Source organism: Mytilus trossulus, chromosome 3 (genome assembly GCF_036588685.1).
Source record: "Mytilus trossulus isolate FHL-02 chromosome 3, PNRI_Mtr1.1.1.hap1, whole genome shotgun sequence".
Taxonomy (NCBI): Eukaryota; Metazoa; Mollusca; class Bivalvia; order Mytilida; family Mytilidae; genus Mytilus; species Mytilus trossulus.
The window spans coordinates 75,162,299-75,178,981 of NC_086375.1; the positions used below are offsets into that span (position 1 = coordinate 75,162,299).

Here is a 16,683-nt window from a genome sequence, read left to right on the forward strand (position 1 = left end):
AATATATTATATATAATTACATCTTATGTAAAAATCCTGCGTTTTGATTGGTTGATAACCAGTGTATTTTTCACCAATTTACTGTTATCAAATGAATATCTTTATATTGGGGTATTTGCAAAAAAAATATGCCTTTTTTACCCTCTCTGCCGTGGTATTTGCCAAAAAATACTCTTTTTCGACTGGACGTCACGATCATCAATGCGCTTTTGAACATTAACATTCGGTGTAATTAAACAGATATAGCATGTTATTGAGGTACCAGCCTTGAGAGTGAATTTCCCTTGCCTTACTGCTCGCAAAATTTTACAGATGAAGAGAAAACAGCAAAAATGATCATCTAGATTAAGATCTGCAAATACACAAATTTAACTGGTTACAGTGCAGGATTAATTGTGTATCAAAATGACATATTTTTTTCAAAATATACAATTTATACATTTGTATTTGATTTTTGGAACATTTCAGTGTAAAATGAAAAATTACGGATGGAGTTAGTCTTTTGTTGCTGTTCACTGACAACAAATGAAGGCATTCCTGTAGAACTGAAATATCTAGTTGTTTGTGTGAAAATTACTTCTTAGTTGAGTATCTCAAAAAAATGCTAGTAGGTTAGTATATGAAGAACAAACAGTAGTTGTACTGAATGGTTAAGTGAAAAACATCTTAGATTTTATTTAAGGAGATGAAATAATTCTTTTAACTATGCATGTTTTTTTTTTTAGATGGTGCAAGATGTTAAAAAAAGTATTCAACCTTTTAAGAAATTGAAATTGAATTTTACTAGTGAATCTTCAAACTCGCCGTATAAAAATGGGCCTATTAATAAAACTATATCTAGAAAGAAAGTGCTAGGATTAAGTTTTGATTCCAACCTTCCAGAGGAAGAAGAAAGCACAGATACTAATTCTGAAGAAGAATCTGATCTAGAGGAAGGTAAATATTCTTAACAAAACAACATGTGGAGACTGGCTCAATTATTATAGGGGCATTCAATATTTTCAATCAGATAATGCTCTTGTTAAACTTTTGTCATGTTATATCTTATAAAGCACTCTTAAAAGACCTATTTATACAATAAACATCATCAATACCAAATTTCATGAACATCTCTATGTTGTTTGTCAGATCAGATTAGTTGAAATCAAATAAACTAAATACAAAATTAGTTTATGCATTTAGTTTTGTGATTGTTTAATAATTTACATAAATGCTGGATAGTTATGATTGTGATTTCAAGAAATAATGCTTTTGAATTTAGAAGTTTGTGAATAATATCCCATAGCTTTTTCAGCAGTATTAAAAAATAGCGAAAAACATTAATGTAATATATATATTTTGGTGTATAAATTGTCAGCTGAGTTAGGCCAACTAAAATTAAGTAGTAGATTTTCATCCAAATTTTTGACAAAAAAAGAGGCGGGTGGGAGAATTTTATTTTTTAACTTTTATTTCATAAGAAACCCTTTTGTGACATGAGTTCTTCAGGTATAAGAAGGCGTAAAATAAGCTTATATCATGTATATATATGTATAAGGAATCGTACATAATTTTTCTGACTCTTTAATAAACATCTCTGATTGGCAACCACAGTTGACTGTTATACATGAATTTGCCACTTTAGAAACCTATTTATAAACGTAAAAAAAAAGGTGAAGAAATGCTCTCTTCAGTTGGACTATACCTACACCAAATTTATTTTGCTTTCTAAGTGATGGTTATGTAGTCCCCATAAAATTAACCAAATGTATTAATTGGTACAAATGTCAATGAATGTATGCAACATTATTGTATTATGAGTACAGAATAAAATAAAAACTCAAACAGTGTTGAAAGTAATAGGGTTGGTGTTAAAGCAAGATGCAAATATAATTATGATGTAAAACATGAACTTAACCAAAAAGAAGTTGTTGTTTAATGACTATATTGAGGGTATTGGGACAGAGGGTGTTTCCTGTTTGTCAACAAAAAACGACAAGCCATGGGTATTAAAATCTAAAGGGTTTGCTATAATATCAATGTTTGTTGACTTTTTTTAGCTCAATATACTGTTATAAATCTAACAAGTTTATGCTTGTGCCAATTTCTTTAATCCAGTCATGTTTTTTTGTACCAATATCTTCCACGATTCTTGTGCTTTGAATATCATTGAATTCACAGTCCAAATTTCCTTACACAAAGTTATTGTGAAAATTAAAATCATTTGTGACGTACCGCGATTTGCATTCCTGGACACAGCTTTTTACTTGTATGATGTAACCCGAAAATTTTCATGCCCTTCTCATAATCAATCTCTATTTTTGGTGCATGATGTTGTTATCATAGAGCAGCAGAATATGTCGACTTAATCATTTTCTTTAGATTAATCAAATAAATACAAAACTGAAATTTGAAACCAGAAGTTTTGAATGAAACGAAATAATCCATTGTCACACGTAACGGACATGAACAAAATCTGGAAATAGCATTTTTTTCAAAATGAAAAAAAATCAGGGTGGGCGTGGATGAAAACCTATCAGTTAATTTTAATTGGCCTTATAACATGTCAGTTTTACATATTTTCTATTTGATAAAAAGAAGTTTTCCTTTGAATTCTGGCAGTAAAAGGAAAAGTTGACTTTAGGATATGTAATGATTTGAACCCTCTGTTAGTTGATATGGAAATTTTTTGAACTTAAGTCAGTACACTACCTTCATTACTGTAGGTCAGATCACTATCATTAAATGTAAATCTTACAAGTCCTTTATATATTCTCAGTAACTTGTGAGGGAGATGCTGCTTGTATGTTAAAGAAAGAGGATCCAGACTTTAAACCAGATGTACAGGACTCTAAAGAAAATTCATCACCATGTCAAAATGCAAGACGACCAAGGAGGTTTGTATGTTAAAAACTAGCTAATGAACTATTTTCTATTAAAATGAACTAAATACATAAGATAAGAAAATGGAAAGGTTAATTTTTTATTTAGAAAAAGTTTTATTAGGGTTCTGCTTAGAACAAATTAAAGCTCGAATAGCCAAAAAAGATCCGAAAAGCTTTTTAAAAAAAAGGAATTGTGTTATCAGCAGAACTAGAAGTTGAAAGGATTTAATCCTTACACTGCTACGTGCAATTATTGTCGTTCCGATAAAGCAGTGTGCTACTGCTACGCCAGGACCTTGTTAGAAATGGATGACATGAAACAAGATTTGGGATGTTTATCATTTCGCCTTTCAAATGTGAATCAATATTGATCACTTACACCAATAGATTCAAAGTTTGTCAAGATTATTTATTGATGAAAGCTATTACAATGAACTTGTCGTATAAATATATGTGTACATGGAAGTGAAAGTCAGAGGAAAATATTGGAAAATTGTTCCATAAAAAGGGTAGTTGGTCGGAGAAATTTTCTTTTGATAATCACAATGAAACTATTTCTTTTAGGAGATTTTAAACTATATGTGTTCAAGCTTGTACTCATGGATACTTTTGTAAAGTTTTTACATTTATTGATTCGTTAATAAAACATGAAGAAAAAAAAGTTTTCCTTTCTTTACCTCTATTTGCACCTGTACAGGTAAAAAAATGACCAGAGAGTCACACAAAAATAAAATGAATTAAAAATACAGAATCTAACAATACTTTTTTAGATAACATTTATTGAGAATATTCAATATTTACAAAGATACAGCAATTGTAAGTGAACATGTTTATTTCATCAGTGATTAAAATTTTATTCAGCAATACACAAAAGTACATTAAAAATGAATGCAGCAGTCTAAGGGTTTATACTAATTTGCTATCAAAAGGTCAGTAAAACCAGCCATTGGCTAGTTGACACTCATAAAAGCTCTGGTTTTATACGAGTGTAAATTGTATACACTCGAAGTTAATAATTTATTACATGCATTAAGAGCTGTTCACTTTAAACATACATTGAAACAAGTGAAGGCACTTTCAAAATAGGTAATCACCTACAGAAGCAAATTTTGAATTCCCATTTCCGCTGACTAGAAAATACTTTTTTCAAAGATGTATATGAAATATTAATCAGAGTTGAATTTAATACTGATTTAGACAGGTGAAAAGGCCAATAAGATATGAAGAAGACAGTGGATCAGATGAAGAGTTTGGTGAAATTAAAACTCCAAGTAAGAAAGGTAGGTAATGAATATATGCCTATATCTAGTGTCAAGTTCTCATCACTTATGTTCTAATTTGTAACCTCAACCAAACATAAAACATTTATCAATATTGTAACGATAACCGAGCGGTCAGGCTTTGGTGTTAACTGTAAATATTGGAACTCTTAGTGTGTTGCTATAAGAATGGAATATATGAACTAAAGTTATAACTGGCGACTCTTCTTTGGTAACGTGGTTCTCTGGTATCGTGGTATTCGGGTAGATCTACAGTTGGTTCTGTATAGGTTTTGTGGTACGTTGTGGTATTCTGATAGATCTTAGTTTGGTTCCGTTTAGGTTTTTGTAAGAATAACAAACTCGTCGAATAAAAATCAACTTGTATTTACGTGCAATAAATATCAGCAATTCGTACACATAATAAATAAATTAAGTAACAGTATTCTAGTTTAACAAATAAATACTTTACTTTATTAGAATATCGTAAAGAAAATGGATAGCGGAACTATATTACATAAATACCTAGAAAGTTTACGTAAGGTAATCGGCAAATGGTAACGCAAATTCAATGTCAAAAGATAACGTTTCTCTCGAGAAGTAATTCTCTAATACAACGTGTTATGGAACTAACAAGCCAACATTATACGGAAATAGTCTGGTTATTTCTGGTTATTTAATCGCTTGGAATTAGCGTGTGTCACTTGCCCAGGGTAAAGTCGTACTGAAGCCTTTTTGGCTTACTCCACTGTATTTATACTATGGTAAAATAGTACCTAAATGGTTTACCATTTCCCAGTGGTGAAAAATACCTAAACTACCAAAACCGGAATTGGTAATTACCAAAATAATGTTCGGAACGATTGGTAAACGTTTATGTACTTCATTTGATATGAACAATCGAGGGGAGTTCCGAATATAAATTCAAAACATGGACGTTAAGAATAATAAAAAGTTAACAATGTTTACACAAAGTTGTACAAGAAATATAAAATAAAAACAGTCAATAAACTGTAAGGTTTTAACAACATCATCACACAATTTTAGGGAAAACAAGTTCCATTTCAAAGAACCCCCATTTTGTTACAATATAATACAAAACTCTCACATGGGAGTAGCCACTTGCAAAAGTCAAGTGCATTTTGATTCAGGTAATAAGTACATGTAATTCATTTTATATCAATGAAAATTGTCTCGTCTCTAACTAGCACTTCAACATCAATATTTGCGACTCTTCTTGGACTATCAACCTGTAAATAAATAATTTTCATAATTATTCATTTGGAAAAAAGTATAGATAGAGCACTTGACTGCAATAACTCGAATGACTTTAACTACTGTCAAACCACATGTGCATGAAATTCTTCCCGCAAACTTTATATATCCAATCAAACAGACCATTCTATAAATAGCATAAACACATGTTCCTTACCAAACAAAACAAACTGGAATTGATATATGTACAACTTTGATAAATATGATTTTTCTGCCCCACCTACGATAGTAAAGGGGCATTGTGTTTTCTGGTCTGTGTGTCTGTTTGTCCGTTTGTCTGGCTTGAGGTTAAAGTTTTTGGTCAAGGTATTTTTTGATAAAGCTAAAGTCCCACCAACTTGAAATTCAGTAGAATTATTCCCTATAATATGATCTTTGTAATTTTAGTTTTTTTCCTCAATTTCACAGTGAAACAAAGAAAATAATAGTGCCAGTGGGGCATCCTTGTACTGGGGACACATTCTTGTTTCTTGAATAAATTTTATCCAGGAAAGCCTTTTTGCCTTAAGCTTGAAATGCCAAAAAAAACATATGTATAAAATTGTTTTGGTAAACTAAACTGGCTTTAACCCCATTTTCACACTGTGTCAGATTTATGTGTTTAGATTAGGTCTATCATATCTCTGAAATTTTATATGAATTTTATGATTGGTAAGTCACGTTTTCATATGTGTTTGTTTATAAGAATTACATATATACATCTGTAAGGGTCAATTCAACAGTGATCTAAGTTCCAGATTGTGCTGACCTTTAAAAATTAAATATTGCACCTAATGCAAGACATTTATAGACTTATGTGTGTATATGTCAATGAGACAAACATAGGCCTTCATTGAGGTACATAATAGATATTGTATAGTGAACTATAAAAAGCCAAATCAACAAAATTTTAAATGTAAGGGTCTTGTATAAATGCCTTAGATAGATAAGATTTGTTCCTGCAATAAACATTATTTTCTCTTACAGTAAAGGCCAAACAATCAGGTGATGACAAACCCTACCACTCAACAATTGCAAAAGGAAAAGGAATTGGAAAAAAAGGAAAGGGAAATTCCAAATGTACAAAAATATCTCCTACTGACATGACTGATCAAGTTATATCCCAAGTTGTTGTAGAAACAAAGAAAGAAGTTATTGATTTGATTTCACCAACACAATCACCAGGTATGATGCAGGTTAAAGGTATATTATATAAATGCATGGCCTTATTGTGAATACAAGTTAGGGTTGATTTTGGTCAAACATGCTTTTGATGCTTCAGACACTTAAGATATTAAAAAGAAAATCTTTATCTTGCAGAAGTTTAAGATGATAGTCACTTTTGTTTTTAGTAATAATATATGTAAAAAAAAATAGGATTTACAAAAAAAAAATGATCAGCACAATCTCAATCTAGTTTTTCTGTCTCTGTATTAAAAACGTCTTATATTTGACTACCTGTAGGGTTCTACCAAGGGTAGTACCCTACACCTCGTAAAAAATATGTAAAATTTCCAAATTTCAATAAAACTTTTTTAGATAATGAAAAAAACGTCGTTTTCACGTTACACTTTGTTCCCAAATTTTCATAAAACTTTACCAATTCGGACTAAGACCAAGGATAAATTCGTTATTTTAACACCTTTCGGCTACCCCCCATGGTGTACTGGGGTACTTCAGGGTGTTAAACTATCCATATCTATTGATATGAACATTGATAACTTATAATTTTATGCCTATAGCTCTGGCTGTTGAAAGAACTTTCCTATGTTTGAATATATATATTTCAATGTTTGCGTTTTGTAAACAATATAACAATAAAAGGGAAAATGAGAGATACTAACTACTGTGTGATTTTATTTTTTTTGCTTGAAACATTTCATTTTCTGTAATGACTACATTTTCATGTTTCATTCTTCAATTTTAAGTTTTTATGTTTTTATCTGATTCTCACTTTAATATTGTAATGTATAGGTCACCTGCATGCATGTGTTGTATTAATGATTGTAAGAAGTACATGTACATGTCTTTCTGACTGGGTTCATCTGACTTTAAACCTGATTTTAATAGTTCATTGATCAGCTTTAATTTTATTTTTATGTCCTCAAATTTTCAGTTAATTTTTTAAATTATAATTTTACAATATTTGCTTTATAGAATTATTTTAAGGAAACATGTCCATCTGATTGAGATCATTTTGATAGATTATTATCAAGGACAAGATATTCTTTAGATTATCCGGATACCTATAGTCATACATTTACCTTTAACAGCGCCGACTGCAAGTATTCCTTGTGAAAAGCAAAAGCCTACTCCAACTGTTGATGTATCCACAAAACAACCTGATGCTGTCAAAGAAGACTGCATACTGACTTTATTGAAAAGTGTAGAATTACTCCACTTAAAAGAAATATTTGATAGAGAACAGATTACCATTGATATCTTGGTTGAAATGGGGCATGAAGATTTGAGAAGCATAGGTATTGATGCATTTGGACAAAGACATAAAGTTATCAAGGCTGCTAAAAACTTTGTTAATACTAGTTCAGGTAAATATTTGTAATTGCAATACATAAAAAGAAAATGTTTGGAGTTGAGAAAATGAATAACCGATAGGAAACTTAAATAAACAACAAACACTTTAAAGATAAAACAAAAGCAAAACAGTAATATTACATTTTGTCATAGTTGTATTTGTAGAAGATGTTTAATATTTATAAACATCAAAGCCTTCATCACAAAAAAAACAATGATTTATTATGTTGAAGGCCTATGTTATCATCTTTACTGACCTATACAAAGCATATGCCGCAATGACTACAGATTTTCATTTGGATCCTCTTTAATTTTTCCTTGTATGAATCGAGGATATACAAGGTCCAGCAATTTTTATTGTAAAATCATGCAGTAGAAGGAAAATTGAAGGAAAATAAAAACAAATATTTTGACAAATGCAAATGGCGGAAATCGGAAACAAAGCTGTAAATATGGAAATATTTCATCATTTCTATGGGGAAACTGACAACAAGATTAGTTAAAAGGTTTCTAGTTATCTCAATGTGTTTATTACATTTACAGCTAATACATTAATGCTAGCAAGACAATTCTTTGTTTGACTTGCTTGCTTTGCTTGTATCAATGTTTGCTCAAGCATGGCAATTAAGATAGGCGGGGCTTAAGCTTGTATACATCATACTTAAATTTTATTTTATGTTTGAACTTAAGGACACTAAATTTTAAAACATCACAGGATGACAAATATAAAGTGCAATCGTAGAAATGGAAGCCAAAAAATTGTATTTGTTTATTTTCTCGAAGATATGCATTTTCATCATCCAACTGAAAAGACTGTCGTCAAGTACTTTTAGAAAAGCAAAATAACTATTGTAACACACCTACTCTGATTTAGTGATTCATTACATAGGTATTTCATTTGACCCATATATTTCATCTTTTAGTACTGTGATTTTTTTAAAGCAATTGCTTTCATGCCGTCGCCTATGGCCATCTTTGTGACCCAGATCAGAGACTCCGCCCAGATCAAGCCATAGTATTTTGTTAAACAGGCTCCTGGTCTGTCATTCTTAAACACCTATGTATGTTTTCTAATGCAATACATAGCTTGAAACTTTTGAAAAACGTTAGTGGATTTAAGAAAGTTCAGCATACGTTCTTGTAGATGTTTTTTTGTATTTAGGGGGACAACCGTTTGACTATCAAAAAAACATAGACGTCCGAGTGAAAAAAATGCATTTTTATACCTGCGATTCCGTTTTCCGTTCGTAGGATGTTTCAACAAAATATGGAATCATTTCAGTTGTTGATTTAGTATTGAAAATTTGACTGAATTATCTTTTATAATATACGGTTTTATATGTTTAATTGGTGTTTTTTTAAGAGAGAGGTCAGGTGCTCTTGTTCATTCATAAAATTGTCGTTCATTCATAAATTTATCGTAAAATCAAAATCACTACACAGGTTATCAGGTTATACGTAGTGTCTAATGATTACCTGTAATCTAAAAATAGACAAAGTTAACTGACCTATTTTGTTGATTTGTTTGCGCAAATAATTTGGAGGAACGAAACCCTTGTTGAAACACATAACAATAAGTTTGTTTTCCTTTTTTGTCATAACTCCGTAAGATTTATCGATCACCTTACTAATGAAATGGACCCGTCCAAACGTGATAGATGCCAAGTCCAGATGAAGAGATATTTACAATTTGGAATTTTCAAGTTTCATAGATTAAAAAAAGTACATCCTTTTTGGATATCATATTCAAAACTGGGTATGCATGACAAATGATGAAACCATTATCCTCGTCTTTCCCATGGACGAGTCTACTACGTTTGTTGACCCTCGACGGTCCACTGTGTTTGCAATTTTATTTCACATGTTTTCGAAATATTGAAGATCATTTTCACAATGTTTCCTGAAAATTGGATAAATATCAAAGCAACTTAGAGCTGTTTGTTCTTGTTCGTATAATGACGATTTAATGTCATGTTTGTCTGTGATGGCCCCTCTTCGGGATTGCATGAGAATTATAGTTATCTCGTACCGCATGAGGATGACACATATCAACTGAGCAATAATGTTTGGAACTTAGTTTTTAAGAAATGATGACAAAGTAACATTATGAAAATATTTTTAGTCAGCTGAAATATATATTTATTTTTTACATGTTTATGTCTTGCAAAATATTTTGTTTCTTTCCCGTTTTTCAACATTTGCGTCTGGAAAGTTGAAATGTTTTAACTGAAGTGTTAAATTTAAATTAATTATGAAAATTAAATCAATAAAGGAAATTATTGCCCAGTTACAAACACTACTAGGGGATAATCCATAATAATTTCTCTTGGAGTTTATATGTTTCAGCACATGCATATTTGACCCCAACTTTAGCCTGGTAAACGTGTTGTCTCCTTGTGAAATATAAAACATATTAAAAATGACTTTCTGCTAAAGTCTTTAATTGATATAAAGTTAAAACCTTCTTAATTCTCACTAGACAACACTCCTGTCATGTTTAATTCTTAAATATATGTGGATGAAAAAAAAAGTCCCCAAAACATAAACATGGCAGCAATTGCTTTTACAGCCTTTCAGGCTTTGATTATGTTATAAAGTCAACCAGTAGCTTTGCTATATAAAAATGATAGAAACTGAAGCGAGATGATGTATCAAATATTCTTCCTTTGTGCGTTTTTTAGACAAATTATTCATCTCAAACACACCCTAACATAAGAAGGTTCGCTCGATTTTCTTTTTTTATACAATTGTTACCAATGTTTTTATTAATTTTTTTTAACTGTTCTGCTTAACTATGTAATAGATAAATTAAAAACTTATCCAAATGGTTGTTTTTTTTACAATAAAACACTCGTATTTGAGAAGAAAATAGTTATTTTATTTGTTTCTATTCACTTTTAAAAAATTTCTTACTAAAGTAAACATTACAGAAAGCACTTATCGCCTTCTCTATAAACAAAGAATAATCAGTTTAAAGGTTTACAAGCAAAAATTAATCCAAAGTGCGCAATATTCAATAACAATAGACTTTATAAATAAAATAATTAAGTCATCCCCCCTAATTAATTTATCCCTTTTATTAGAAAATCAAGTGCACCTTCTTTATTAGGGTGTGTTTGAGATGAATATTTTGTGTTGAAAACCAAGGATTTGTATAGTGAGACTTCAGATTCTATCATTTTTATATAGCAAAGCTACAGATTGACATTATAACATAACAAAATCACAGTACTAAAAGATGAAATATATGGGTCAAATGAAATACCTATGTAATGAATCACTCGAATCACTAAATCGGAGTAGGTGTGTTTGAATAGCTTTTTTGTTTTACTAAAAGTACTTGACGTCAGTCTTTTCAGTTGGATGATAAAAAAATGCATATCTTCGAGAAAAAAACAAATACAATTTTTTGGCTTTCATTTCTAAGATTGCGCTTTATATTTGTCATCCTGTGATGATTTAAAATTTAGTGTGACTGTCCTTAACTTCAAACATAACGTCCAATAAAATTTAAGTATGATTTATACAAGCTGAAGCCTCGCCTATCTTAATTGCCATGCTTGAGCAAACATTGATACAAGCAAAGCAAGCAAGTCAAACAAAGATTTGTCTTGCCAGCATTAATGTAAAAACTGTAATTTGTGTTGGAAATATGATTTGATTGATCATTACGAGACGTAGAAAAAGGTGGGAAAACAGAGGTTGACTGGAAATTTCGAGGATGGAGCCACTGATTTGTGCCACGATTCCATTATACCTTGTGTATGGTGTAATACGCTAAGGAATCGAGCAATTGGTTTCTTCTTTATTATATGGCAGATAAAACAACAAAATAGATAAAGACTAAAAGTAGTTTTTATTCAAAATTTCGACACAAATGTAATAAATTTCACCTTTTACCTGTTAATTACCTGAAAATGCAGGGTACCTGATAAAAATTTTACTAAAATAATTACCAAACATTACAGTTCATGCTCTCCTGAGCATTTTTCATGCAATAACTTTCTCTGTATCTCATATAAAAAAGTTACAGCAGTCTGAAAAGGATATACTGTTCTAATGAATGAACACCAAAAAAATGCAGCAGTAGCAGCAGCCATTTTTCTATTTTTTTGTTGTGTAGCGTTGAAAGGGTTAAACCTTTTAAACCACATGGAATTCTTTAATGAAGTGGGCACAATTTTTCACCTCTTATAAAAGTGTTTGGGGCATGATCTGGTATAAGCTATTTTGTTATAGAATTACCTTGGTTACTTTAAAAGTGAATCACAATCCATTCTTTCATCTATAACGTGTTTGTTGCCTCACAAATAAGAGGTTGGTATATTTTGATAGATAAAGATAAGTATGACATGTTTAAATACTTCTTAAATTTACTTTTAATACAATTGCTTGTTATCAAAATTAAAATGCAACAAAAGTTTGTCTAAATCTGTTAATCAATTAAGAACCTATTTTTTAAACTGCATATACATTGATATATTTTTAGAGTTGAAAAAAAATGACCAAAATACAGGATGTAATATGAAGAGTGAACCTATCCTGTCTGTAGAAGTACCAGCCTCAATTACATGTTGTGATGACTTACCTGACCCTTCAGAACAACCTGTCATGATTTTGGAATCAGGTATAAATAATGGTCTAATTATATTTTGAGGTTCAAGTGGACATATATTTACCCAAATTATTAGTATTAGCATAGTAAATATAATAGATAGTTAAGAATGAGGGCTAACAGACAAAATTGAAAAAAAACATGTTTTCTATCTGAGGTTTCTCAAATAAATTGAAATAGTCAGTATATGAACAAAAAATTTTAGACAAACTGTTATGAAACTGGAACACAGTAACAAAAAAGACATCTTGACTGAAAAAAATTACAAATATTAAATTACAGTGAAAATCTAACCGTTAAATTGATTGTATAGTAAAGAAGAAATTCATTCAGCTACAAAGTAGCAGAGGTTAGACATCTGTATCTAAAAAAATGTTTTCTATAGTAGGTGCATAGAATTAATTGAAAAAGTCAGTATATGAATAAAGAAAAATTAGGCAAATATTATATATGAGCCAGTCCATGCGAAAAGGTACAAAAAGTCCTTTTGGTAAACTTTACAGGACACGTTATCAAAGTTTGTTATAGTATTTTTGAAAAACGATTTTATCCGAAAAAAGTTACATTAATGTAAACATTCATAAAATTGTCAATTCTATCCCGAATTTGTCAACTGAAACAGAAAAAAACGTAGAAATATCTGATTTTTTTGTATGTGAACAAGAGTAAAATCATTTGTTCCCCCGAATAATGCTTTACCGACCAGAAACTATAAAAAAAAAAAACGATACTATACAGAGACAAAAGTCAATAATTTCACTCAGTTCTACAGGTTCAAAGAAAGTAAGACAACATTAAATCATGAGGAAAAATACAAAAACTATGTCATCTTGTGTTTTAGAAATTGAAATTTAAGTTAAGTTAAGTTATTTAATATTATTATATAAATCAACATCAGTTGAACGGGATTCGAACCATTGCCCGGTTTGATTGCCTTGATTTCAGCATCCTAAGCGAGAGCCTTATCCCCACTGCTACCGGGGCTAACATTATCAATTGGCAAATCAAGCCATTTAAACCTTACTTTGAAAATGATTGAAATTTATGAAATAATTCATTAAAAATCTTGATAAAACTAAGGAGGGGGGGGGGGGGGGGGGGGTCTCAGCACTTGCAGGTGCGTGTAGACCACAGCTTGATGATATGAGGAAAAGTAAATGTGTTTTATAAATCACAAGTCTACTACCAATATTTATGCACACTTTTTAGAATTTCGTACAATTTTCGTTTTTGTACCTTTTCGCATGGACTGGCTCATATAGGTGATATCGGCAAAAGTACCAGGCAAAGCCTATGTGTAGTAAATTAGTGATTTCGCTATAACTTTTTCAAAAATCAACATATTTTAGATGTGTTTTTTGCAAACTAGATGTTTTGATAGATGCCAAATCCATTTGAAACTTCAAATCGATGCTAAAATATTGGGAATATGGACTTTTTGCTGATTGGTGTATGGTTGCTAAGGGGAGAATTTTAGTTGCTAGGGATAATTATTTGTCAAAATGTGCATTAAATTATAACGTCCAATATAAAGTATTATAAGTATTTCGATATTTTATTGCTTTTTGGCAATTTCGATTTTTTTGTTTTTTTGTGATTTTGAAAATGATATGAGCCAGTCCATGCGAAAAGGTACAAAAAGTCCTTTTGGTAAACTTTACAGGACACGTTATCAAAGTTTGTTATAGTATTTTTGAAAAACGATTTTATCCGAAAAAAGTTACATTAATGTAAACATTCATAAAATTGTCAATTCTATCCCGAATTTGTCAACTGAAACAGAAAAAAACGTAGAAATATCTGATTTTTTTGTATGTGAACAAGAGTAAAATCATTTGTTCCCCCGAATAATGCTTTACCGACCAGAAACTATAAAAAAAAACCGATACTATACAGAGACAAAAGTCAATAATTTCACTCAGTTCTACAGGTTCAAAGAAAGTAAGACAACATTAAATCATGAGGAAAAATACAAAAACTATGTCATCTTGTGTTTTAGAAATTGAAATTTAAGTTAAGTTAAGTTATTTAATATTATTATATAAATCAACATCAGTTGAACGGGATTCGAACCATTGCCAGGTTTGATTGCCTTGATTTCAGCATCCTAAGCGAGAGCCTTATCCCCACTGCTACCGGGGCTAACATTATCAATTGGCAAATCAAGCCATTTAAACCTTACTTTGAAAATGATTGAAATTTATGAAATAATTCATTAAAAATCTTGATAAAACTAAGGAGGGGGGGGGGGGGGGTCTCAGCACTTGCAGGTGCGTGTAGACCACAGCTTGATGATATGAGGAAAAGTAAATGTGTTTTATAAATCACAAGTCTACTACCAATATTTATGCACACTTTTTAGAATTTCGTACAATTTTCGTTTTTGTACCTTTTCGCATGGACTGGCTCATATACCATTGAACATAATTGAGACATATCTCTGGGTTAACGGTTTATTCTTGAGAAGATTGTAAGTTGTAAATTATTGTTGATAACACTGTTTGGTGTCATTAAAACAACATTGACCTAGAATTTAAATCTTTAACATATCAAAAGAGGTTAGTTAAAAGAGAACATTGCAGAAACAGTGACCAGGGATCTCCATGGATGAAAATTGAACCATGGAGGAACTTTCACCATCATAAACCATATCTACGCTGTACAGTATAGCGCGATCGAAAGTATTTTATTCCTCAACATAAGGATAGGTGAACATGGAAATTTATTGCTTATTTAAATTTTAATTATAAATACTATATAGAAGTATATATATTTTCAATAATTACCGTTTGTAAATCTTCAAAGGACAAGCCATCATGCTCCCTCCCTTTCCCTTAGTCGAGAATGACCAATAGCTATCACGAAGGTCACCATGTAGTTCTCTTGCTTTTTTTGGTAATTGTTATGGGGGTTAAAAATCACGTGAAGCTTATTTTTCAGGGACACTGTCAAATTCAGAAGTCATGAAACCATTACCGGTATGGCTGATTTGCAGTAACGACAAAACGATTCGTACGGGTTATGTAAAAGGTTAAAAAGATTTATAAAGCAAACGCTGTCAAATGAAAAGGTTTTTAATGACTTCATTTAGCAAATCGATGCTATGCAACATGCATCTTTCGAGTCTGAATAGAAACCGAAAATGCAGATATATCAATTTCATTGTAAAACTGGAATTACGATGCGATATTTCTTTACAGGAAATATTAAAAGTTTATACTTTTAAAGTAATTCTATATTATCGTTACAATACAGCAGTACTCGAGTTATTTGCGATGAAATAATAATTACTGTTTTATTTGTTATTTTGTACTTCTTAAAAAGGGGGATGCTGATTACGTAAGTCAAAATAAAGTTTTTTTTTATAAACGCACGTGTTCGACTTGTCAAAACTTTGTAGCTGTAGCTTAGTTAAATAATTCGACAAATGAATCGTCTATCTTCGGATAATATTCTCCTGTCTGGTTTGTTGATTTACCTGTACAAGCTCAGGTACAAGTGATTAGCGATCTTAATCCGGATACCCCTCAGTCGTTAGAACTGTATTGGATTATACTTTAAAAAAGCCTGAGGGTTATGCAATTACATGCATTTGATTATAATTGCTACAAAAATGGCGTTAGGCTATAAAACAACCACAGTTTTGAACGATGGCGGAGACAATTGAACGATGGCGCAAGTCATTTGACGATGGCGGAAAACATTTGAATGATGGCGGGGCGCCAACGTTAAACAGGTCATGGAGATCCCTGAGTGACCTGGCAACTTTTTGTTGGGTTGCTGTCTCATTGATGTATAATCTCTCAAGTGTTGATTGGGGTATGGTCATCTCCTGTCCTGGCCTTAATCCCTTTTCTAAAGTGGGCTGACCATTTGGCTCTGCAGAATATATAGATATGTCCTATGATACAGCAACTTGGAATTAATTGGCAGTGTTGCTGTCTATTAGATTGTCTTTTTTTAAAAATTTCAGTCTACAGTTGAGACATATCTCTGTATCATTATTTATTGTCAAGCCTGCAACTTTTGTTGCAGAAAGCTCGACATAGGGATAATGATACAGCGGCATTACCTAACTTTTTAGAAGGTGGAAGACCTGGATGCTTCATACTTTGTATATAGATGCCTCATGTTAAGAAGTTTCTGTCAGTCACAT

The 16,683-nt window shown here is 31.2% G+C and overlaps 1 protein-coding gene across 2 annotated transcripts in view; it reads left to right on the forward strand.

Moving 5' to 3' along the window:
• LOC134712414 (helicase-like transcription factor) overlaps positions 1 to 16,683 on the forward strand; it is a 57,645-nt gene that overhangs the window by 24,656 nt on the left and 16,306 nt on the right. For both annotated transcript variants that reach the window (XM_063573937.1, XM_063573936.1), the window contains exons 9-14: positions 726 to 936; positions 2,759 to 2,876; positions 4,062 to 4,144; positions 6,365 to 6,562; positions 7,651 to 7,926; positions 12,402 to 12,539. In XM_063573937.1, the coding sequence (XP_063430007.1) occupies positions 726 to 936; positions 2,759 to 2,876; positions 4,062 to 4,144; positions 6,365 to 6,562; positions 7,651 to 7,926; positions 12,402 to 12,539 (1,024 nt within the window). The remainder of the gene's footprint in view (positions 1 to 725; positions 937 to 2,758; positions 2,877 to 4,061; positions 4,145 to 6,364; positions 6,563 to 7,650; positions 7,927 to 12,401; positions 12,540 to 16,683) is intronic.